At 25.7% G+C, this 26,859-nt stretch overlaps 4 protein-coding genes across 4 annotated transcripts; 3 read left to right on the forward strand and 1 right to left on the reverse strand.

Annotated features, from left to right (window-relative positions):
• Positions 1-1,236: 1,236 nt before the first annotated feature.
• Positions 1,237-2,874, forward strand: GO595_008709 (uncharacterized protein; the record flags this gene model as incomplete). The annotated part of the gene is made up of 1 exon (XM_067922314.1): positions 1,237-2,874. One exon carries the CDS (start codon positions 1,237-1,239, stop codon positions 2,872-2,874), a length of 1,638 nt encoding a protein of 545 aa, XP_067771070.1.
• Positions 2,875-16,678: 13,804 nt separating this feature from the next.
• On the reverse strand, positions 16,679-16,963 carry GO595_008710 (transcription factor 2B; the record flags this gene model as incomplete). Its single annotated transcript, XM_067922315.1, has 1 exon — positions 16,679-16,963. The coding sequence occupies one exon, from the start codon at positions 16,961-16,963 to the stop codon at positions 16,679-16,681; it is 285 nt and encodes a 94-aa protein (XP_067771071.1).
• A 3,876-nt stretch (positions 16,964-20,839) lies between these two features.
• Positions 20,840-21,328, forward strand: GO595_008711 (Low molecular weight phosphotyrosine protein phosphatase; the record flags this gene model as incomplete). The annotated part of the gene is made up of 1 exon (XM_067922316.1): positions 20,840-21,328. The coding sequence occupies one exon, from the start codon at positions 20,840-20,842 to the stop codon at positions 21,326-21,328; it is 489 nt and encodes a 162-aa protein (XP_067771072.1).
• A 357-nt stretch (positions 21,329-21,685) lies between these two features.
• Positions 21,686-22,528, forward strand: GO595_008712 (Solute carrier family 35 member B1; the record flags this gene model as incomplete). Its single annotated transcript, XM_067922317.1, has 1 exon — positions 21,686-22,528. The coding sequence occupies one exon, from the start codon at positions 21,686-21,688 to the stop codon at positions 22,526-22,528; it is 843 nt and encodes a 280-aa protein (XP_067771073.1).
• Between the last annotated feature and the right edge of the window lie 4,331 nt (positions 22,529-26,859).

Genomic DNA, 26,859 nt, shown 5'->3' on the forward strand with positions numbered 1-26,859 from the left:
CAATGATATTGATAATTTAAAAGATAAAAATGCTACTATACAAGCACAATTAGCTGAGGCTAAATCATTATTACAAGATAAACAATTTGAACTTGAAAAAAATGAGTATTATCGTAAGAATAGTTCTTTACAAAATGAACTCAAAAAAATTAATGATGAAAATGAAGTATTACAAAAAGTATTAACATCAGATGACTATACAAAAGCTAATGAAATAGCTAAAATTCATCAGATGCAATTAGAACGTGCTCGTTATGAAAATGACATATTAAAATATGAAAATGATTTGAAAAAAGACCTAGAAAAACAAAAATTAATAGCATCTACTAACTTATCACAAGAAGAGTATGATAATATATTTAACAGACATATATCTCATATAAATAATTTGTTTACAGATATTAATAAATATAAACAACAACAAAACAATGAAAGAATCAATAAAATAACATATGACACATTAATAGATTTAGAAGAAAAGGCACAAAGAGAGTATATTAATAGTTTACATGACGCATATAAACTACAAAATTTCAATGAAATATCTGATGAAAATATTTCTGCAAGAACTAATAATATACATAAATTAATAACAACAAACGTTAAAAATAATATTCAAAAAAATGAATTGGAAAAACAAATCAAATATAAGAATGATTTACGTAAATCTTATGAGGATAAATTATATCAAGAAGAGATGTTAAAATACTTAGATTCTGATGAACATAAAAAACAAGTAAAAAAATACAACTGATCTCATGATTAGGACTCATAAAATTAATAAGCAAAATGATGACCTTGAAAAAATTAGAAAACATAAAGAAGAGATTGAAAAAGCATATATTATAAATGATATTAATAACAGTATAGCTTCAAGTGATAAATCTAATGAACAGATAGCTGCTGTTGTAATGGACAAAACACAAGACATTTTAAATAAAATCAATAATGATAATCAACAACGTATTGAATTATATAAACAATTATTACAAATAATAAACAGTAATGAAGTTATGTTTAATAACTTTTTAATGCAAAACCATTTGTACAGAGATATATTTAATCAATTATATAATTCTCAAGGAAATGAGGGCAGTATTACTGCTATTACTGATATGATTAATAAATATTATGACTTTTTGAAAAAATCTAATGAAGAAGAAAAACGTTTACATTAATATATAATAAACATGTATTATTTTTAACATATATATATATGTTTTTTTGATTATTAAAATGTACGCACCTCAAAATCAACAACCTAATGTTATAGATGCTATGTCAGGAAATTTAGAAGATTGGTATAACGCAGTAGATGATTGTTTAAAATTATCAGAAATTATACCTGGAAATTATGAATACACTACAGCAACTTCTTACGGCAATGTAGGTGATATTAATGAAGGTGATACTACATATGTCGATATTGCTACTGATAGATTTAAAATTATTAGTTTAGATAATTCATATATTACTTTAAAACAAACTGTTAAAATAACAGTTCCTGATCAAACAAATTTATTATTTAAAGAATATTATATTGGTTATAAGTGTTCTTGTGATGCTATTGATCAATACAGAATTTATAGTAATACTGATAAAATACAAGATATTCATAATGCTAGATATGAATGGTTTATGTTTTATAACAGTTTATCTGATGAAGCTAAGTCCGGTAATGATTGTTTTGCAACAATTGATAAAATTAGAAATCATGATCCAATGGTACCGGGTGTTTATGTTGATTTATCAGCAATAAATGCTGCCAAGGAAATTATTGTCGAAATACCTTTACGTATACCGTTATCTTATTTCTTATTATTATTTAATATGAGATATTATCCTAATTGGGCAGGAAAACTATCTATAGAATTAATGCCTTCCTATCAAAATTTAGTTATAGCGCCAATACCTAATTATGATAATATTTTGTTAAAAAATGATGATAGCGATAATGATAAGAGAGAATATTATATTGATATTCGAGATATTATTAATAGCGGTGACGTAGACTTAGGATTTCGTAATATAAATGAAACTGTATATAATAATATCAAAGAAACTAATTCATCCGGAACATATACATATGCTAAACAACAACAACAATTTATATGTAATACACAAACAACTAAAGACATCAAAATTAAATTAGCAGAATATTTATTAAAAATGGATGTATTTAACGCATTAGCTGCTAAATATATACAAGTTCCGTTATTATTTCCTATACATATATGTCAAGTAAGAGATTTCACACAAGAATTTATAGACGATAAATCATCAATAGATACAGCTGCTACAATCGGAATCAGACATTGTGATACATTATTTACAGTATTTCGCGTAAATCAATATTCTAGAACATGTTTTCTAAATCCACATATCAGTTACAGATTTAATATTGACGGTAAAATGTATCCACGAGAAGACTACACAACTGTAGATGATGCTAAAAATATTAATATGTTATTAGATAGTGTCAACTTAAATGGTAGTTTATTAAGCAGTCTTAATGAAGATTTAAAAACATCAATACAGCCATATTATTACAAAAATACTTATAATGCTTCTGGAGTAAAAACTACAACAAGAATTTGGCACGGTAAAGATAATAGTAATTTCTTTATAGGATTACCTTTTGCTGAAGGTGAAGATTTTCAAGGCGGTATTTCAACAACAGGTACTATACAAATAGAACTTCATGGAAATCGTGTAAATACAACTGATTATTTAGCTACAAGTGCAAATGCATCACCTGTAGGTATATATTTTGAAGATGCTATATTAAAAATACGTTCTGTAAAACCAGAAGGAAGATCACAAATTGAAATTACTAATGCATCTGTAGAACAAGTTATTAACGGATTACGTTAAAAATAATATATATAAATATAATATATATTATTAAATATTTATTTTTGTTTGTCTATATTTTCATCAGATGCTGTTATAAGTAAATTACTGTTTTTAATATCTTCATCAATGTCTTCATCAGGTATTGGTCTTATAGATATTGTTATATACATAGGTGATAATAAATGAACTTCTTGCATATTCGCGTCAATTAATTTTAATTCTAAATGTGACAAATCACTGCTGTTAATCAATACTTCAAAGTCAGCATTATTAACAATAATAGGATAATTATTACTAAAAGAATTATCAATTCTGAGTATTATTTTTGATATATTGATGTTTTCATTTAAATTTCTATAACTACTTTTACCTAAATTACTTACTATATATAATACAGGTGTTGATAAATAATTCCCTACAGAATCACATAATATTTCATATTTATTAGTTTCTGTATTTAAATAAGTTGATGTTAAAGGTAAATTTGTATTATATAAACCTGTTAATTGTTTTATATTATAACTCATATCATTTACAGTAAATTCATTACCGCTAATAAATATCAGTCTATTAGCAGAATCAGTCTCAACAATAACATTACTTTTTGTAATTAAACTTGTTAATAAACTTGCGAAACTTGTATAATTTACATCAGTATACTGTGTGTTAAAAATATATTTTGTATTATTGATTGTTATATAATCATCTTTTTCAATGACTACTATATTACAATGAGTTGTTAATGAAGTAATTATCATTTTAGCAAATCTTGTATAAGGCAATGGTAAATTAACATTAATTCTGTTATAATGATTACTGTCATATGATGAAATTATATAATCAATTATTTCATTAAACATTGTATTTTATTTTTATAAAAATAATGATATTTGAATTATATATATGTATTATATCAACTATTTATGTAATCAATTCTGTAATAAATACATTTATAAAAATATATAATATTGATATTGATAATGAGGAAGAAGAAGAAATTCCTGATAATATAAAGAAATCATTATATTGTTAAAGTTTATTTTTCAACATTAGACAATGTAATAGTTATTTTTTTGGCTTTTATGTATATATTAAATCTACTGTGTTGATCTTTTATTTTTGAATACTCATTCCATAACTTATCTACGTCAAAACAACTTGCAGGTGATTCTTTAATCAAATAATAAAAGTCTTCTTTAGAGATACCTGGAAATAATACTATATCAGATAATGTTCTTTTTAAATCTTTTGGTATTGATTTTACTGTTTGTACACATACAATAACATTAATATTGAAATGTCTTAATTTTTTCAATAATCTCATTAAATCAGTCTCTTTATTTTTTAATAACACGTGATTTGCAAAATCATCTAATATTAATAACATTCTGTGAGGATATGTTTTCCAATTGTAATAAGCTAATTTTAATGATATATATTTCAATATCTTTTCTTTTGAATTTAATTTATGTTTAAAAAAGACTCTTTCTAATTCCTCATTAATTTCTTTAAAGTTACTGTTAATATATTTCATTATTGAGTTATATTTTAAAATACGCCTCATATATTTGTTTAAGAAATCTAATAAATCGTTATCAGATATCGCTATAAGTTTACTGTTTTTAATTAATATTTTAAAAGAATTTACTGTTTCATCAAACTTGTTACTTGTAGAACATATACATATTAACTCATAAAAAGGTTCATTAAATAATACTTCTTGTTGAGCTACTAATTTTAAATAAGTATAACTTTTACCGCTTCCCATAGGAGCAATAAATGCACAAATACCGTTCTGAGAAAATGGATATTTTTCATGTATAGGTTTTATTAAAGCATTATCTAATAATACTTTATTTTTGTTACTAATCTTATTAAAATTGTTATCTATTTCCTTGAATTTTTTGTCAATAGATTCATATTTACGCATCATTTTATTAAAAATAAAAACACATCATATTTTTAATTGTTTTAATATTTTTTCCTCATATAAATATGGAATCATTTAAAAGTTATTTGAACAAGATAACACTCTTGAATGAGGAACTGACATATTTTATTATATGTAAAAATATACTATTGTAATGGACTTATTTGATTATATCAAAGAATTAAAACTTAAAAAAGTGTTTACTATAAAACAATTACCTTATATTGATTTAATCAATTTTTATATTGAGGACTTAGTAATATATAAATATATTATAATTGCTAAAAACAATATTTTAAAAAAGTCTAAAAAATTAGGTTTAAAACTCTATAAAATACAAAATAATGTAAATATAAAAATAAAACCCCCAATTAAAAACATTGAGAAAGGACGTTATATTTTAATGTATGATCCTAATAAAAATGAAATAATTGTATGTTCTGGTGAAGAAAAATATTAATTATAACATATATATCCTTCATTTAAAAGTAATCAATACCTTCAGTTCTTGATTTAGGCTGTAATGAATCTAAATAATCTCTTATTTTAATGTATTCATCTTCAGTAATATTTGATAATTTATTATATAATTTATCATTTTTTAAGTTGCATTCTTATGTTCATACTCGCGGGGAATGTATACTGAACAATAAATGTTTTGAAAGATCTGTTGTTATCAGCTGATATTCTAATAACATCATCATCCTTATATATTGTTAATTTACGATTTTTAACGTTATTAGATCTAACAGCTTCATCATAAATGATATATTCATCAATTTGTTGTTTTGCGATAAAGTTCTTTATTTTTGTTTTTGTACAGCTCTAATTCATTTGTTAAATTGTTAATAACTTCTTTCATATTAGATTCATCATCAATTAATTTTGCTTTACCAATTTTATTAATAGTATCCATTATTTTTCCGACATATACTGCGTACTTTGGAGAACACCAAATAGCTATGTAATTTATCAATCTTTGATCAACATAAGTACCCTGAACTTTATCAAAACCTTTCTTTAATTTATAAACAGGGTTTTTAGTGTGCACAGAATTCGGAGCACCGTCATTATAACCATATTCTTTAATAAATTCATTTAAATATTCAACCCAAGATTTATTTTCAAATAGTTTATATATTCTTTTATTAAATCGTTTACATAATTTAGTAGCGTTAATAAAACCGTCTTTTTCTCTAATTAATACAGATATATTGTTGTAAGTAGAATATATAAATTTTTCATTATTAGATATTATTATTTGTTGTTGAACTTCTGACATCACTCCTTTTATGACAATAAAAATAATGATAAAATTTTATAAACGATGTGTTTTTTAAAAATAATCTGTTAACAACAATACTTTTAATAAAATTATTTCAATGTAACTGCATTTCGATAATTATATATAAATACTAATTGTATAATAAATTTACAGTATCTTGGATATATAAATTTTTTATTACTGTTTGAAAATGTTATATTAAAAGTATTACCGTCTGTTGGAGGATTAAATAATACAGTCGGTTTATCATAGAAATCATTATTTAGACCTATAAATCTGCGTTTATTATCACTAAATGAAGCATTAAACTCAATATATTCTCGATCCCACACATTATCAAATTGTAAGCTTATATTAGATTGGTTTTTTTATTTATTAATATTTGTTTGTGAAGTATCTTGATTCAAAAACTTTAAGAAATTTGTTAGATTTTCATTAGAAGTGCTTTTGACATCTTGAAAACAAAAATTGCATTGATTTATTGTTTGTGTATCAGATTTATATTTACAAAAGATATTTAATGTATTGTTTTCATCTAAATCGAATAATAATATATAATTTGTTGCTAAGTTATTAAATTGATTACACATATCAAATAATATTTCACGTAATGTATTATTTGATTGAATATATAAAGTAACATTACGTGTAAGACCGCTTGATTGACTCGGACCTTTAGCCCAAATTTTTAACATAATAGTATGACTTGTAGGTGTTATTTTTAAACGTCTTAAACTGATAACTTTATTTTGACTTGGACACTCAATCCAACGCTGTGGAAATCTAAAAGTATAACCTTTACCTTTATCTAATTTATCAATATTTTGTTCATTTTCTTGTACATCAAAATTTGTATATATTTCTTCTACAGGCAGTTGTGATACACTAGTGCTCATTTGACGTTCATTTTTTATACATTATTTAATTATAATAAAATATGTTAAATAATAGGATTGACAGAATTGAAAACGTTGTAAAATCATTATTAAATAAAAATAGTGTTGTATATTCTAATCACAGTAAAACAGCAGATACTATTAGTAACGGTATATGTTCATTAACAATTAATAGTATAGATAAATCATTTATATTTACTTACGGAAGAAATCATATAATAATTAATCCTTTAGATAACAGTATAAGAAACCTTGTTCTTATAAATGATATATTAGTAAGTGATATTATTACAGGATCAAATATTATGAATAATGCTTATTTAAAACAAATGTTTAGTGATATTGATAAAGTATTGACTTTATATAAAGAATTTGTTAAAATAAATGAAGATAATAATACTGTTAATATAAGCAATTTATTAATAGATACTATTAACGGCTATTCTACAGAAGATTTTGCTTTAAAAGATCATACTCATGATGACAGGTATTCTTTAAAAGATCATAATCATGATGATAAATATTCTTTAATAGATCATACTCATAATATATTTAATAATGATATTACTGTTAACGGTAAAATTAATAATTATTATATTTTAAACAGTGCTGGAGGAGGATCTAATTCAACAATAACAATTCCTTGTATAGCCACTGTTAAAACAGACGGCGTTATGGAAGTAGGAGAATACATTGATTTTCATTACAGAGATGATTATAATAAAGATAATACTTGGAGGATTAGAGCAATAACTGATACATTAAGTTTTTCAAGCAAAAGGCGGTAAAACAATTATTTTTAATAATAACGGTAATATAACAACAAATAGTATTAATAATATATCTGTTGACAGTTTTTTCTTTAACAACACATAACCATGATGATAGATATTCATTAATAGATCATATACATAGTGATTATTTAACAAGTGCTAATTTAGATAATATTAATAATAAATTAACTGGTATATATTATAACGAAGAATTATTAGAAACTAATGAGGAGGAAGAAGAGGACATTTATGAAAAATATACATTAATAAATCAAGATCTTATTGTTAACGGTAAAATTAATGAAATTGATACTAATAATATAGCACTTATTGAAGACGGTATTTTAACTATTTCTGATGTAATATTATTTGAGAATGGTGTTAATATATCAACTTATGATAATATCACCGATGAAGGAATTACTGAAAACAATTTATTAATTAATTTTCCAAACGGTAATAGTATTATGTTAGAAGACAGTGGACATACTTATGGAATAGTTAATGTTGATGGAGTATTAACATCAGAATACTATTTAACAAAACAAATGATTATAGATGATGATGAAATACAAGAATTATTAACAGGTGCTCCGGGAGAAGATGGAGAAGGATATAAAAAAAATTGGTTAGAATATTTATTAGATGCTTTTTCATTTGCTATGTCATTAGCAGAATTTGCTGAACTGGCAAGTAAAGTATATAACAGTATTAAAAACAGTTCTTGGGCTATGTCGTTAATTAGCAGATTGAAGAATGTGGTTACAGGAGCCAGGGGTTACATACCTATACCTACAGTAAGATCTGTTGTATTTGATGAATATGATATATCAACAGATGAAAATTTAGATGATTTAGAAGGTCCAGATGATACTGATATCGATAATAATTTTAATGAATATAACTATTTAATAAATCTGTTTCCTGAAATGAATACTATATTTAAGAACTTAAAGTATTATTATAAAGATGTTTCTAAAGGACAGAGAACTAATGAATTAGGTATGTTATTAGTTGACTGTCAGATATATAAACGTTTTATAAATCATACTCATGATCAATACTTAATAAGCTCTGATTTAAATAATTATACAGGAATTACTTATCATAAGGATTTATTAGAAACAATTATTAATGAAGAAGAGGAGGAAGAAGATGTTTATGAAATATATACTGATATAAATCAAAATTTAAAAATAAATGGTGATATAGAATGTAATTTTATTAACGGTATTGATTTAGATGAATTATCAATAATTAGTAATGATATATTTAATATTAACAATAAGCTAACAGGAATTACTTTTAATAAAGATTATATAGAAACTAATGAAGAAGAAGATGTTTATGAAATATATACTGATATAAATCAAGATTTAAAGGTAAATGGTAATATAGAAGTTAATTCTGTTAACAATATACCTGTTGATAATTTTTCATTAATAAATCATACTCATGATCAGTATTTAACTAATGATAATTTAACTGATATAAATAAGGCTTTAACAGGAATATCATATAATGAATATGGCGATTGGACTAAGATTGAACATGATTTATTAGTAGGTAATGATATTTCATGTAGAATATTGACAGCAAGTCGTAATATCAATATTGATTGTAGTAAATATTCAGATGATACAAATATTTATAAAGGATTATTCATTTATAGATCTAATGCAGTAACAGGTAATTCTATCAGAATGGAAATAGGTGTATTACCATATGGCGATGATTGTAGTATAATAGAACATTACGTAGGTTCTGATGATAATATTGATACTTGTTTAAGATTTAAAACTTGTGGCGGTAATTATGTAAGTATATTTAGAAACGGTAATATTAGTTGTAATTCTATTAACGGAATTGATACTAATAATATTTCATTAACAACACATAATCATGACGATAAATATTCATTAATAAATCATACTCATAGTTATAATGATATTACTGATAAACCAACAACTTTTCCGCCAAGTTCTCATAATCATGATGAAAAATATTCTTTAATAAATCATACTCACAACACAATTGATAATAATTTAACTGTTAACGGAAATATAAATTGTAATTATATTAATGATATTGACACTGATAACATATCTTTAATAAATCATACTCACAACACTATAAATAACGATTTAAAAATATATGGTAATTTAGAAGTAAATTATATTAATAACATACCTGTTGATAACTTCTCTTTAACAAGTCATAATCATGATGATAAATATTCTTTAATAAATCATACTCATACAGAATTTGATAATGATATTACTGTTAACGGTAAAATTAATAATTATTATTTGAATAACGGTTCTTCAGCAGGAAATTATTTAAACACATTGCCTTGTATAGCTACTGTTAAATCAGACGGTGTTATGGAAGTAGGTTGTTATATAGATTTTCATGATAATAATGAATTTAACAGTGATTACTCTTGGAGAATAACATCTACTGATTCATTAGAGTTTAAAAGAAACGGTTCTGGATCAATTACTTTTAATAATAACGGCAATATTCAATGTAATACTGTTAACGGAATTAACTTAAATAATTTAGCATTAACAAGTCATACTCATGAACCAAATGATATAGTTCCTTATCAAAATGCTGTATTAAAAACAGGTAGATTTTTAAAAATATTAATAATTTCACTATTGGAAAACCTGTGTTTATAACAGGAAATGTTTATAAATTAACTTCTGACAAAAATAATGTTAATAAATACACTTCTACAACGGATATTACTAACTGTATACCTTCTGTTAAAAGTACAGGTTCTTATAAAGAATTTATAGGAATATGTGTTGATAAGCATGCTGCTAACAGTGTTTTTCAAATAGGAGATACTATAAAACAAGATATAAGTATTAATCAAGATACTGTTGATTTTGCTTCTCACGGAGATTATTATTTTAACGTTAATGATTCTAGTAAATATTCTGTTGGCGATATAATATTATTTGACGGCAGTATTTTAGATGATGATACTGTATTAACAACAAAAATAAACAGTATGATTATTGGAAAAATAACTTCAATAATTGATAATAATACAGTAGCTGTTTTTAAAGGATAATTAAAAATAATATATTTGAAATCTCTCATTTATTAATCATTATCAACATTTTCTGTTTGATGATATATATTTTTATACTCATCCTTTAATATATAATACCACTTTCTTTCACCAGAAGTTTGACGTTTTCTATAACACTTATCTTTTAATTGAAGTTGAAAAGACCTTTCTTTAATATCATATGGTTTATTATATAATACTTCTGAACATAACCAACCCTCACATAATTTATCATAATTATCACATATGAATTGTTCTACAGGGTTTCTAGAAGCTTCTATTAAATCTTGTTTAGATTCAGTTATAGGTATGATTCTAGGATTATAATTATTAATATCTCTGTTCATAAAATATGTTAATAAATGATTATAAAACTCAGTAGTAAAACTGTTATATAAATTATTCCAATAATCATGATTGTCCTTATATTTACCGTTACATAATAATACGACATATCTTCTGTCACCTGATTCTATTTTTACAGGATAACTGTTATTAGTAACGAATATACAATTAGCAACGTTTTCAGAAGTTCTTCTAGGTTGATTTTTTTCATTAATTCTAATAGTTTTATCAGTAATAATTGACTTTAATGTATCAAAATTTGCAAGTCTGTCTTCACCGACATTTTTTAATTCATTTAATACTAATAACATCTTACTTTCAACAACGCTGTTAAAATTACCTGTTAATTCACCTATTTGATTAATATTTTTTTCACTATATCCGCTTAATAATTCACAAATAACGTCAGTAAATGTATTCTTACCAATACCTTGCAATCCTTTTAAAACAATTGCAGTTTCAGTTTTTTTACCGGGATTTTGTATTATATATGATACCCAATTTAATAGATAATTATATATATCATTATTATTATCAGCAATTACTTCTTTAATCATATTTAAGAAATTAGATATTATATCTATGTTTATTTTATCAACAGATTTGTATTTATATCCCTTGAAATATAGAAAATATACCTTTATTGTTATTACTATAGAATCTAACTCCCTTTATAGTTAGTTTTGATTGATATGCTATAAAAGCGTCGTAAGCAGTGATTGTTTTTCTATCATCTTTCCAAAGTTTAATCATTTTAAGCAATTCTTTCATATTAGTATTTGTCATATAACCAATAACATATTTATCATTATGAATATCAAACGTTTTAATAATAAACATTAAATTATTACTTTCTACAAATCTAATTACTTTGCTTAGATCTTCAACAATATCCTTAAAACATTTATATATATGTTTCTCAGCTTTCTCACGTATATTTGTCATGCTAAAATTATCATTAAGTATTATATCATGTATAACAATATCGTCAACATCATTTTTAATGAATTTCTTATAAAAATCGTTATTATAAAGTTTGATTATTTTAATTAAAACTCCGTAATGAGTTTGTAAATGCATATATCTCTCTTTAGCATTATAAAAGTTAGATTTAGCATTAGGCGTTAAGTTACAATTATTATATATAAAGTCATATGCTTCATTTATTACTTCATTAGGTAAACTATTAATAGCTTGAAATAGCGGGAATAATGTAATTTCTTTTGATAAAGGTATATCACCAGAATCATTATGTATTTCAAGACCTTCTAAACCATACATTAATGTTCTAGCAAAACCGACAGTGATATTGTCAGAGTTATTATACATCTTAATAATATTTTGAACTTCCTGTGGTTGTTCTATAGTTATTTTTATATCTAAATCCTTTAATATATCATTAACATTTCTGATAATAATACTGTCATAATTACCTCTAATAAATTCATATGTTGAAATAGGTAATTTATGTGATGAATCTCTATATTTTAAACCCGCCATTACAATTAATGAACGTTTATTTTCATCATAACAATTAAATATATCTATATCAAATTCATTAGATTTATAACATTTAATCATTCTGTTATTATTAGCAATAAATTCATCAGTATTACAGTATATATGTAAACCGCCTGAAGCTGTTTTTACAATAATATCATCATCAGATAACTTAGATAAAATATTATTACGTATTTTATCTTTAGTATCGTTATCTAAAGATTTATTTATATCAATATCTATTACTGATAAATTTTTAATTTTATTATTTAATAAAGCTTTGCCTGTAACAGTATTTCTTCCGGGTTGTCTTTTGTCGTGTTTATTGTAATTATATAAGTTGATGATATTATTACCAATACGTTCTTTTAATGTTGTCGTAGTCTGCGACATGATCTATTTTTATAAGAGGAAAAAAAATGAAATTATATATAAACAATACTGTTTTTTAAAAGTAATATTTTTGATATATATTTTTCCAAACATATTAATATATATATATTTTTCCAAACATATTAATATATATATATATTTTGAAACATAATACTTATGAAAACAATACTTATAAAAACAATACTTATAAAAACAATACTTATGAAAACAATACTTATAAACATATTATTTTTCAACAATCAATATTACAGCAGATTTATAGTAAATCTATAGTATTTCTTCAAAGTCCTTGATGTCCCTGTCTGTCCGTAGACATATAACTTCATCTAAAACTTACCCGCAACACGACAATTTACGCAATTACGCAACAAAAATATTATTAACAATATAATTACAAACAACATAAGTTTTAAAAAATGTTGTGTAAAAATATATGTATTAAAAGTATGTTATTTTTGGTTATTTTTATAGTATTTCTTCAAAGTCCTTGATGTCCCTGTCTGTCCGTAGACATATAACTTCATCTAAAACTTACCCGCAACACGACAATTTACGCAATTACGCAACATAACAACAATAATATATATATATATTGCGTAATATATATTGCTAACAATTATTATAATAATAACCCTTTATAAAAGACGTAGACAGACAATATATATATATATTATATTTTCAACAATTTATATTTTCAACAGTTATATTTTCAACAATTTATATTTCTAACAATTTATATTTCTAACAATTTATATGTTAATAATTTATATTTCAACAATTTATATTTCAACAATTTTATATGTTAATAATTTATATTTTCAACAGTTATATTTTCAACAATTTATATTTCTAACAATTTATATATTAATAATATTATGTCTGACTATGTCTTTTATAAAAGGGTATTATTAAAATAATTTGTAGCAATATATATTATACAACATCATATGTTTGAAAATTGCGTGTTGCGTAGTTGCGTGTTGCGGGTAAGTTTTAAGAGAAGTGTTCGTCCATAAGACAACCGTGGACACAAGGACTTTGAAGAATATATTTTGAAAATTCAACTTTCGAAAACCTAATATTTATCATTATCATGTTAGGATATATATGTTTGAAAATTCAACTTTCGAAAACCTAATATTTATCATTATCATGTTAGGATATATGCTTTCAAAATTTAATTTTATTCTCGAAGCGAATGAGAATGAGCTGAGAGCACACACCGAGCGAAGCGAAGTGCACATAGAAACGAAGTGGAGATGTGCTGTGTGTGTGTGTTATGGGGAGCTGTTCTTCATTCAAAGGAAATTGATTTAAGCACAAGAAAAAGAATTTTAGATATCATTAAACACATATTTTTCAGGGAATATTGTCAATTATACTTTAACCATTCTCAAGAATTGCCTGAAAAATTCTCAAAGAATGTTCGAAGCATTTCATTTTATTCAAAGGATAAATTAAAGCGAATGATAAATACAATCATTGGATTGTATTATGCCTTAAAAAATTATCCTGAAAAATTAGCCTTGAATCGCATTTCATCGCATCCCATTGAAAACACATTTGGGATTACGCGATCAACAATGCAAAACAAGCTTGGAGTTGATGTTTTTATTTCTTCCCTGTCTAGAAACACTTTGAAAAATCAATTGCTAAACGAACTAAAAAATAGAATTACCCCCCAAGCCGAAAAGCTTCAGATGCAGGTGTTTTCCTAAATGGAAGAGAAGTGCAACATGTTAATTTTGACGTAAATGCATGCAAAATGGAAATTGATAAACTTAGGGCATCAATTGCTAATAATATGAATTATGAATACAAAGGCACTCAATTAAGAACGTTGATCAAATGCTTGTCTATAGACCCTTCATTAAACTTTAGAGAAAAGAATAATAATAGTATTTCTGGTTCTTCAATTGTTGCAAGGAATATTGCTTCAACGCAATTTATCAACTGAAATAAATAAAAATTTAGCAGTGAAATTTATGATCTAAATCAAAAAATAATCATGAATTCTATCTTCCAAAAGGGAAGAAATAAGATGTGTGTTGTGTTGTGAGAAAACGGAGGAGATTGTTGGAAGAATGAATAATCTGAAAAAAATCGAAATCGAAAAATAATCATGAATTCTATCTTCCAGAAGGGAAGAAATAAGATGTGTGCTGTGTTGCAAGAAAATAAAAAGTATAAATGAAAAATTACCTCCCACGGGTTCCATACCAGTTGTGAAAAAGTGCTATTGAGGTGCCCCAAAAACATTATTGCCGATTAAAACTAATTCAAAGGAAATATATGTAAAAATATATTTATCTCAACAATAAATCGAAAAATCTAGTATTTTTTTTTAAAAATTTGTTATTAACAACATATATGCAATATATATATAAAGTTAAATATACAACTCCACGAGAACTATTTTGCTTGACTGGCTCTGGTTATACAGAAATAGTTAAATTACTTCTTGAACAAGAGAATATTGATATCAATGCTAAAAATATTTTTTTGTTTTATTTAAAATATTTTGAAAAAATATGAAATTTCATATAAACATTTGGAATTACTTATAAACATATAAAACAGCGCTTATGATAGCATCAGAAAAGAAAAATGCAGATATTATTCAGTTGTTTGTGAACAAAATTCAACATCATAAATGTGACGACATAATAAAATTAAAAGATTCTCAAGGATAAAAGAGGAAATATTTAAATATTGAAATAAACATTTCCTAAATTCACTTTGTTTTCATATGTTATTATTAATGCATTAAATTTGATTAATATTATTATTATATGAATCAAAATTTGATAAATAGAATATTTTATATCATATTTCATTGTATGATTTTCATATTATTTGATGATAATTTTTATGAAAAAAAATGATGAAAAATTCATAACAACAAAAAATTAATTAATATTCATAGTATTATTTACTCTTAAAGTTGAATGGATATCTATTGAGTACACCTTGTTACTCAGAAAAATGACCCCAAAGAAGGCGCACCAGTTTACAGTATTATTAAATGAATTAATGCAACATGATCGTAAAAATAAAGGAAGTGTTTATATTCCTACTATAGATTTTGCTTACGCCTTTAGTTCTTTTCACATCTTTATAGATCTACTAAACATACTTATTATCATTAAAATTACTTTTTGTTTGTTTTGATCGTTGGACTTCTGAATTGTAAAGAAAGTTGATATAATATAAGTATTAGGTTATATTCATCTCTCTAATTTTTATCAAATAATTAAATCAAAAATTAAAGTCTTATTTTCTTCAACAATATATTTGCGAAACCAAGTAAAATAATTTTAATTTCAATTTTGATTTTGATTGAACTTGAAAAATATATATTTTGAAAAAATTGATTTCGAAATTTCCATTTTGATCTGTATATTTTTTTCTCAATTTGAAAACAGATTTTTACTTAAGTGATAATAATGACTTAATAAAAATCATAAAATTCATCAGAATAGTTTATTTTCTCAGTTTGAGTGCATATAAAATTCATATAAAAAATATTTTCAAAAAAGAATTAATTCTTTTGATTGCTAATTAATTTGCAAGTTTTAAAACTTTAACAAAAAGCAATAAATCCTATTTATTAAATTATTCTTCATTCTCTGGTTTTGTTGGTATAAGTCTATACTCTGGTGGAACCTCATCTTCCGTGTACAATCTATCACTGAAATAAATACGACGAATTCGACAGTTAGCAAAAACGCTTACTCTTAATGTTTCCAAGTAGTTTGTGCCATATGCGCGTCGTGTAAAGTCAGAGAGATTAAACTGGATCTGATTCCAACCGGGATCAAGCCTCATCGGAAGTGTACATACAAATGGTTTAACGCGGGTTTTGGACTGATAATTTGAAGCTCGAAACCTTCTTCTCATGTTCATATCGTCTAATACTTGTATTTCAAATGTGAAATATTTTTTTAAATATTTCAGTACAAGAACAAGGAATGGTAATTTAATCCCTAACTCCTCTTTCGCGCCTTTCGGGCATGTAACGTATGTGTTATTTACATTTGTACTAACAATTTCAATAACACAGCTTCGAATATCTTGATCTGTGATTCGTTTGATATAACCATTTTCTACATGCTGATTCCAAATGCTTAATGGCTTTGATCCAACAGAATAGAAAAGATTTAAAAAGCCTGCTTGGTATCTGTCCCGAAACATTTGTTTCAGCAGAAATAAAAACGTTTAAATTTAAACGTTCATAATGCCAGAAAACGTTTATTTTAAAATAAGCCGTTTAAATAAATGTTCATTCCAAAATGAAGCCAATCAAGCTTAAACCAGCGATCAAGAAACCAAAAACTGGGGAAGCAATGGCCAATTACCTGTTAAATCTAAACACAAATAACTTGCAATATTTAAATAAAATACAAAAACAACAAAAACCGGATCCTGCTCCACTTGAAGAACTTCTCCATGAAATGGAAAACGATGAATTTATCTATGAAGAAGAAAGATCAGATGATGATTTTTATAAGAAAAGAGGTGATGCATATGATAATGAAATGAATGATATCATTATTGATTATTCTGATCCATATAATACCTCAAGTGAAAGTGACTCAAATAATGAAATTGATGGAACATATCCTAATGATGATTCTTCTATTAATGAATCAGAAACATCATATGATTCTTTTTAAATTTAGAGACCCATGACATATATCTAACTAACAAACTGTATGAATAAAAATCAAATTTTCCAATATTTTTCAGGCATTATATATCCAAACCAGAATCATTTTTTTATGTTTCATCTCAAAAACCCTTTTATTCAAAACGAATTCTAGTGTTTTTTATCTTGGGCAGATATCTGCTATTTTTTATATGTAAACATTGGAAAATATGCTCAAACTCCTTGAAACACTAAATATGTTCAAAATACGACAATTTGCATCTGATCTGATATATTTTTCACTAATTTATTTGAATAAAAATAAGGGTTTCAACAACAAGTATACGGCAATTTTATTACATTATTATGTTTAATGTATTGATGTAAATTTATATGTATATCATTATTATATATAACATCATATATATAGGGGGGACGGAAATGTTTTATCCTAAATATAATAGAATCGAAATAAAAGATTTTAATGTTCTTTATCACCCATTGACATCTTTCAATCCATTCTTCAAAAACTTATGCTAAAGTATCCTTTGAAATTTCACACAAAAATGATTTTTTTAAAAACCAAATAAAAAGAAATCTGAAGGAGCAAGATCTGGTGAATATGGTGGCTGTGGAGTTATTTTAAAACCATTATCAATTAAAAATTTAGTTGAAGCATTAGAGGTATGGGGAGATGCATTATCGAAATGTAGAACATATGGGTTTTCATTGGGCTTTTTTCTTTGTGGGTATACAATTTGCATCAAGGGTATAAGTATATCATTAATAAAATACTTTGAGTTAAATTTTTCACCATCTTTCATAATATCAACTAAATAATTGATCGATATTCCAAAAGATAGTTACCATATATTTTATCGTGTCAATTTTTGTATCGATAATTTCAGGTAAATTAATTTATCTATTGATTGTGACCACATATGCTTGTGATCATATGATAAGAAAAACCATGATTCATCCCCAGTTATGATTCTATAAAAACCTTTTCTCTTACTAACTTTTAAGATATCAAGATACTCAGTTGCTTATCGCACTCTTTCTCCTTTTATTACACATGTCAGTTCATATGGAACCACTCTTAAATTATAATAATGGAAGCCTAATTTATTGAGGTGATTATTTATGGTGGATCGTGATATAGATAAGGCTTCACAAAATGTATATGTCGAATGAAATGGTTCCATTTCGAGTGCAGCCAAAATTCTTGAATCAATGAAATCAAGTACTGGTCTTCCTGGACTTTGAATGTTTGTTATTTCAGATCTTCCTAAATTAAATTGATGCACCCAATATTTTATGGAATAAAATCGAGTGCATCTTGGTGATAAGCATCATCTAACTCTTGTTTAATTTGGCTGAGTTTAAAGCCTTTTCTCTTCAGGAAAAATATAACTGCTCTTTGTTCGACTTCCATAAAAATGAAAAATGTTTAAAAAGAATGACAATATGAGAGTTTATTTTTGACATTTTCTTGATATATAAAATATTTCTGATCTCAAAAATTATATCATTATTATTACAGTCTTCTGTATTTTTATATATATAATTTTCATTAAAAAAAAAATAAAAGGATCATATTTAGGATAAAACATTTCCGTCCCCCCTATAAAATATTTATGTATAACAACATTTAATTTATATTATTTTCCAAAATAAAATGAATTATATCGTAATTTTTTTTTCTTTTTCATTCTCTGATAAGAGGGATGTTATGAATTTTTTGTACATTAATTTGCAACATGGGTCGAAAATGTTGAACAATTTCAACCGTTAGATAATTTTTTTATTGATATATATACAAAATTGTCAATAAAAAATTAAGTTAGTCATAAACAATAATAACTTTTCATATATATTATTTTCGAATCTTTATAATTTTTTAATAAAAAAATATCTGGCATGGGAAAAAGTGCATCGTTTGGAAATAGGGGGCTAAAACAAAAATTGATATAAACACTCAAACATAATAAAAATCATCAAAATTACTAAAGACATTATAACAATTTAGCATCGATTGTCATTAAACATAAAAAAATAATTATAAATATAATCACAAAGAAAAATGGAAGTGACCCACAAGAAAAAAATTGTTTGCTACAATATGACTAAAATCACACTTGAATTTTTTTATATTAATCGCCTTGGCTTCATTGATTTCTGATATTTTAACTTGATTTAAAGGTATTTCTACCTTGTTTATTAATAATTTATCATGTTGCAACATTCATTTTATAGAAAACGAAATAATACAATTTCAATCAAAAAAAAGTTACACGCAAAAACTATTGACTTTTTATCTTGCTACGAATCTCTAGAAACCATATTAAGTAGTTTCATGTTGGAAATGTTTAATAAAAATGTAAAAATGAAATTGTTTAAATTCAATTTTTTCATTTTCATATGTTAAATGATATATTTTATTTACTCTATTTTAAAAAGCTGATTCCATTTTCTTTGTTAGGATGTGATACATAGTTTGATTTCCATTCTTCGATAAATGTCATATCTGTAAGCCTTTATAGTAATGCGTTTCCAACACCACACTTGTTTTCGGGAATTAGTTCATAATTCCATTGGGGAAACTCAATACGGTACTGAAAACTTTTTGATCAATTGATCCATCAGCACGTTGGAAAATCAGCTTGGCTTCATCACATGTGATAACGAAATAGATGGACTATTGGTTAATAAATTGATTTGAGAAACTAATAAAATACATATCAATTTTTTGTAAATAAAAGGAAATATCAGGTGGGTAACGTTTTGATATGTGTGTGAACTTGTTCGCTGTAAATTCGCCAATTAACATTTTTTTTTTTTTGGGAATTTTGTAAAAAATCCAAAATATCTCCATTTGCTTCACTCATATGTGTATTGTAGTATGCCAATGTACAAACAGTGATTGGAAACATCAGCTAAAATAAATTCTGAGAATTAGGTGATGAGTTTAAACGTTCTTTTCATTTCACAAGCCTCGCAAGTCGCTAACCGTATTTATCAAATTTTTCTGTTAATTTAGCAGTTGCGATAGTTTTTTCTTTTTTCATTCCTTAGAAAAATTAAAAAGATAAACTATGCAAAAAGTTTTATAAAGTTTTTCCTTTCAGATGGACGACAAAAAAGCAGTGCTCTTCGTTTGCCTTGGAAACATATGTCGTTCACCAACATGTGAAGGAATTTGCCGAAGTTACGTTGGAAAATCGCTCCATGTTGAAAGTGCAGCGACATCATCTTGGCACAGATATGAATGTCCTGATGAAAGATCTCAAGAAGTTTGTCTGAAGCATGGAATAGACATTGGCAATCATCGTTCAAGAGTAATAAGAAATGATGATTGGTCTAGATTTAATGTTATTGCAGCTTTAGATAGCAACGTTTTACAGACACTTGAGGCCATGAAACCACAAGAATCTAAGGCGAAATTGGTTTTGTTTAATGATCCAGAAGGAATTGCAGATCCATACTATGGTGGAAGAAGAGGATTTCAAAAAATGTATAATCAAATTTCTGAAATTATGAAGCAATTCCTACTTCAAAATGACCTAGTTTCTCCGGGATTTTTTGACAATGCTTCGTCACAAGTTCAGAGTGAATAAATTTCATAGCTATTTCTTAACAACGAAATTTAATTTCATGTTGCAATTCATTGGTGTAGATGCGTATTGAGTTAACAATAAAAGAAATTTTTCGAAAATAATATCAATTGATATTACCTAAAAATTTAGTAAATTTAGATTTATTAGAGAAAATAAATGTCTTTCCATTTGGAAAACTCTGCACTGTTGATTAAAATATTTGGAATCGCAAAGTTTTTGATTTGTGATTTTAACGACAAAATAACAAAAAAGTGACGCGACCAAACAAATAAAATGAACCAAAAACTCAAATTAATTATAGCTATTGGTATTCTTTATGCTGGTTTTCTCTTGAATTCCATACTCTTTGAAGGTCTGATGCCAAAGAAATCCAAAACTTCAAATAATGAAACATTTAATTATCCAAATGCTTTATTATTCACACTTAATGCATGTAACTGTATTGCTGCTTTTATTGCTCTCCTTGTTACAAAATCACCTATTCCAAAGAAGCCACTTCCATATTTAGCAATCACAATTCCACAACAAATTGGTATGATGGCCACAAGCTTTGCAGTCAAATATATTGACTACCCAACTCTTTCTCTTATGAAATCAGCCAAACCTGTTTCTGTTATGCTTTGTCAATTATTAATATTCCGCAAAAAGATTGAATTAAAACGAGTTCTTGTTGTCATAATTCTATGTACAGGCCTTGCTATCTTTGGCATCAATGGTAATTTTGGTAAATCATCTGAGCTTGGCATTATATTAGCATGTGTCGGATTATTTTGCGATGCTATCTATGTTCCATTGGTTGATAAGATCAAAGTGGGTAATAGTCCGTTTGTTACGATGCTTTATTCTTACATGTGGAGTTTACTTATAATTTTGCCACTTCGATTTAATGAGCTCAAAAGTGCTGTAATTTTCTTGGCGGAACACAAAGCGTTGATAAAAAATGTTTTAGCGTATGGTATTTCTGGCTCCTTGGCACACATTGCATTGTTCACAGCAATTGGATTGACAGATGGATTAATCATTTCGATTGCAACGACAACAAGAAAATTCTTCACAATTTTGTTGTCAGCGGTAATATATCACCATGAGCTAAATAGAATGCAATGGCTCGGTGTCGGTATTGTATTCGTAGCACTCGGAATTGAAATTGTGTTCAAGCAGAAGAAGAAGCCACAACAAGAACGACCAAAATCTGTTTGATAAAAATTGTTTTCCAAATTGTTTTTGGATTAATTTTTTTTTTTTAAACCAAATTTTTAATCAATATAAATTCAATTTCTTCGTATTTCATATTATGCCCTTAAATTCATTTAATTTATAATTATAATTTTCTCCATTATGATGAAATCTATGTTTTTGCTGTGTGTTTGATTGAGTTTCGGTATTTGATTGATATGATACGGGTATTAGGGTTTGAGAGTTTTTTGTGATGATATCAATGTACATACATATGTAAGAGATTCAATAACTATTTGAAATAGTATGATATTTTGTAATAATTTTCAATGTGTATTACCCACCAAGTGCTTTTGCTTTATTCTTTGTCCAGAAGCCAGAGAGAATGAAACAGATGAACTTGCTTTCACAATATTTTTATTCATGTGAATTTTATTTTGTGTATAAGGATACATATTTATAGTCATTTGCTTTACTTTGTGAAAAAAATTTCTGCTCGAAATGAGGTTTAGTCATGATGCTATTTAGCTGGTTCAAAAATAAATAATAGATCCGAATTTTAAAAACAATTAATTACAAAAGATTTTAAAAGACGATACGCTTTAACTGTGAATTTTTTGTATGTTTCTGTTAAATACTCATTTGAGTTTTTTTCTTTTTCTTTGCATTTGGTGGGATTACAAAGACAAAGATTTTCCTAAATACGCTAAAAATAGTTTCAACTTGCCAATTTTTACGCTTTGTTATTCCCCTTTTTGTCCTCATTGCATTGGTTTGCCCGAAGAATTAGAAAAATATAGTAAAGGTTATGGCAATAGAACAGACGTTATTCTCACAAAAATTGACTGTTACAATGTTCCAGGTTGTTATCGCTATGGATTAAAAGGAACACCGCATATTGCAATGGTTATCGGAGAAAAAAAGCGATATTGGCCTGTAACAAATGAGAGGGGGAAAGAGGGATGGCACGATTTCATTAATAAGCAATTAGGAGTAGGATTAAGAAAAATATTTAACTATTCAGAATTAGAGGCAGCTAAACGTGAACCAAAAGCTGGTGGTACAACATTTTACTTGGAAGCTCCAAATCAAGAGCATCCATTTGTTCAAAGTCTTAAGAAGTTATCAAGAACATACAAAATTTATAATGATACTTTTGTTTTCAAAGTTATCCCGAGTTTGAGTTCACCAAAGCTTTACGCGTTTTATAGTGAATTCTGTAATATAACATTTCGTGGAGAAGTCGAAGATATTCAAAACTTTGTTGAAGAAAATAAATTTGGACAGTTTCATCAATACGACAAGGATGAGTATGATCGATACAAGAAAAATCATCTTGTTCTTTTGTTTTCTAGCACGCCACCAACAAAAACACAACTTGAGTCAATTCGAACGTTAACGAATAACCGCTGCGCCTTTCAATTTAAATTGGGGTGGGTTAATGCCAACGACGATCAAAAACTTCTCAAAATCACCGGAGCAAAAGCATCAGATCTTCCTTTTATTTTTATTAGTGATACGCATAGTATTTACAAGGGAAAGATTTCTAATTTTTGGAATTTCATGAAAAATTCATTTGGAGAAAATAATATGAAAACAAATTACATACCAAAAGATGAATTAATGATGAAATTGATCATGTTTTCATCAGTTGTAATGTTTGTTTTCTTTAGCATAAGAAATGATGGGAATAAAAACAAAGAAAACGCTTTAAAAATTTAAAACTTTCAAAAAAGTGGCGAAATGGAATTCAATGTGGAATAAAGTATTGAAAATAACTTTTTGATTGCTTTGATTTGTCTTTGCTGGAAAACACATTTCTGTCTCCCAATTATTTGGCAATCAAACAATCATAAAAATAAAAAATGTAATCATAGAATTAAATTACGGAATTTTTGAGATTCTAAAGTTGTTGAAAATAATTTCTTAAACTTAATACCAAATTCCATCTTTGTTACATACGCTACTGCTCATGAGTATTCTGGTTATTGAAATAAGTCCTTATAGTAAAATTGTTTGATAAACATTTAATACCAAATTTAAATATTTATACAATTTTTTCAAGTTAATTTTTTGATTTTTCTATCTAATGCATTTGCGTGAGGTTACAAATGTTGAACTAACTATCGAAATATAGCTGAATCTTTAGAAAGTTTTTGAATACGTTGAATCTTTAAAAAGTTTTTGAATGGACATAGCATAAATACTTGCATTGCTTGTAAAATGTTTTTAAACTTACTATCATAGATATATTAGCTACTTTGATATTTTTTATTTGTTTTGAAATTATTTTTTTTAAACGGTTTCTATCTGAAGAACATGTCTTCTTTTACAGTTGTTGAGCAAAACTTTTGCAAAGACCTGATAAAGAAACTAATCAATTCTCCTATATGCAAAGAGTTTGTTCATCCTGTAGATCGTAGAGAAAGTTATGCAGACGATTATTACAAAATTATCACGCATCCAATGGATTTGACAACTATCCTTAATAGATTAGAGAACTCCAAATATACTTCAATTTCTGAAATGAAAAGTGATTTGAATCAAATATGGCTAAATGCAATGAAGTTTAACCGAAAACCTTCACTCCTTTATTTTGTCGCAGACTATCTTCAAAAAAAATGTGATAAAAAGCTGGCTAAAGTTCCACAAACAGAAACCGAGTTATATTTCTTCAGACTCCAAAAGCTACATCAGCGAATGTCGGATTTATTAAAACTTGAGTTACCACCATACAGTTATACAGCTAAAAAGCGAACATAAAATGTATGTTCATGATATCAATGTACTAATAAAATAAAAATTTTATATTTAAATATCTATTTTTGAAAAGATTTGCTCTGGAATTATTTGACATCAAAAAGATTTTCAAAAAGTTCTTCTTCTAAAAAAAATGGTAATTACCCGAAGAAAATGGATGAATTCATTTGGAAATATATAAATCTTTTTTTTTTTTAAAATTGCTGTACATAGATAAAATTATTTATCCGAAATTCATTTCGTTTGTTGACTAAAGTTAAACAGAAATAAAAAATTTATTTATCATTTCTAAACTTCATCATAATTAATTTCTTTTTCAACATTAATTTTCATCAGCACAAAGGAATCTGTCGCATTACCAAATGTAATGGTATCTCTATGCTGAAGCTGTACAAAGCACATTGATGGAATTTTCTCATTTTGGATGAAAGTTCCTGTTTTGGATGATATATCAAAAATATATGGAATTACTTCTGATTTTAATTCATCTGAAAGCCTTACATTACGAAATTGAATCACGCAATGTTGACGACTTATTTTTTTATCTATTAATTTAATATCGCAAAAATCTTCGCGCCCAATTAATGTTGTAGGTGTATCCAGTATAAAAACTTCTTCCCTATTAAATCTCGAGTTAAATACGTAAAGTCTCCAAGAGCCATCTGGAGCAACGGAATCATACGGGATAAAAAATTTTGTCAACTTTTTCTTCCGAATTAACTGTTGATCATTATAAAGAGATTGGATTGCCCAATTTGGTTGTTCTTTAGGTGGCTTCAGATTTTTCTGTGCTGGTGTGCGCGAAACTCTATTCGTTTGGTAATATTCAAACAAACATAGTCAAATGAAATAGGGGTGGTCCAAATTTGATGATTTGATCTTGAACTTTAGGCAAAAAATCATTTTATTTATCTTATTGGTAGTTGTTACATTAAAAAAAATTAAACATTACAATTATGTAAACTTTATTTTTATTTACAAGATTTGTTACATACATTTTTTTAAAACATTTTTTAAATGAAATTTTTAATTTGTTTAATATTATTATCAATATTATTAATTAAATTATTAACATTATCATGAAATAAATTATCTTTTTTATGATTATCATTTTTATTCTTTAAATACTTTTCATAATTTTCTTTATAAATTCTTTTGTTTTGTTCATATTTTGTCTGAAGATTTTTAATTTGTGTTTTAAGTTTTTGTTCATTTGTTTTATATTTTTGAAGAATTTCTTCGATTTTGTTATTTATTTGTTGATTTTCATTATTTAATATTTCTTTCCTTATTTTAAGCTCATTATAAATATATTTGTCATTTTCTTCTTCTTCCTCAAGAATATTTTCTTCAATTGATGTTTCGTTTTTATTTTCATTTGTATTTATGTTTTGCTGTAGTTTTAGTTGTGTTATTTCATTATGAAGTTTTTTTATATTTTCTTCATGTGAAGAAAATTGTTTTGAAGTTTTATTAATTTCTAATTTTAATGAATTGATAGTTTCATTTAAATGTTCAATGTTTTCAGTGAAATTGATTTGTGTTTTATTAAATTTTGTAATAAGTTCTGTTGAAATTCGTTCTGTTTCTTGGTT

This window comes from Histomonas meleagridis (genome assembly GCF_020186115.1).
Source record: "Histomonas meleagridis strain 2922-C6/04-10x chromosome Unknown contig_7, whole genome shotgun sequence".
NCBI lineage: Eukaryota > Parabasalia > Tritrichomonadida > Dientamoebidae > Histomonas > Histomonas meleagridis.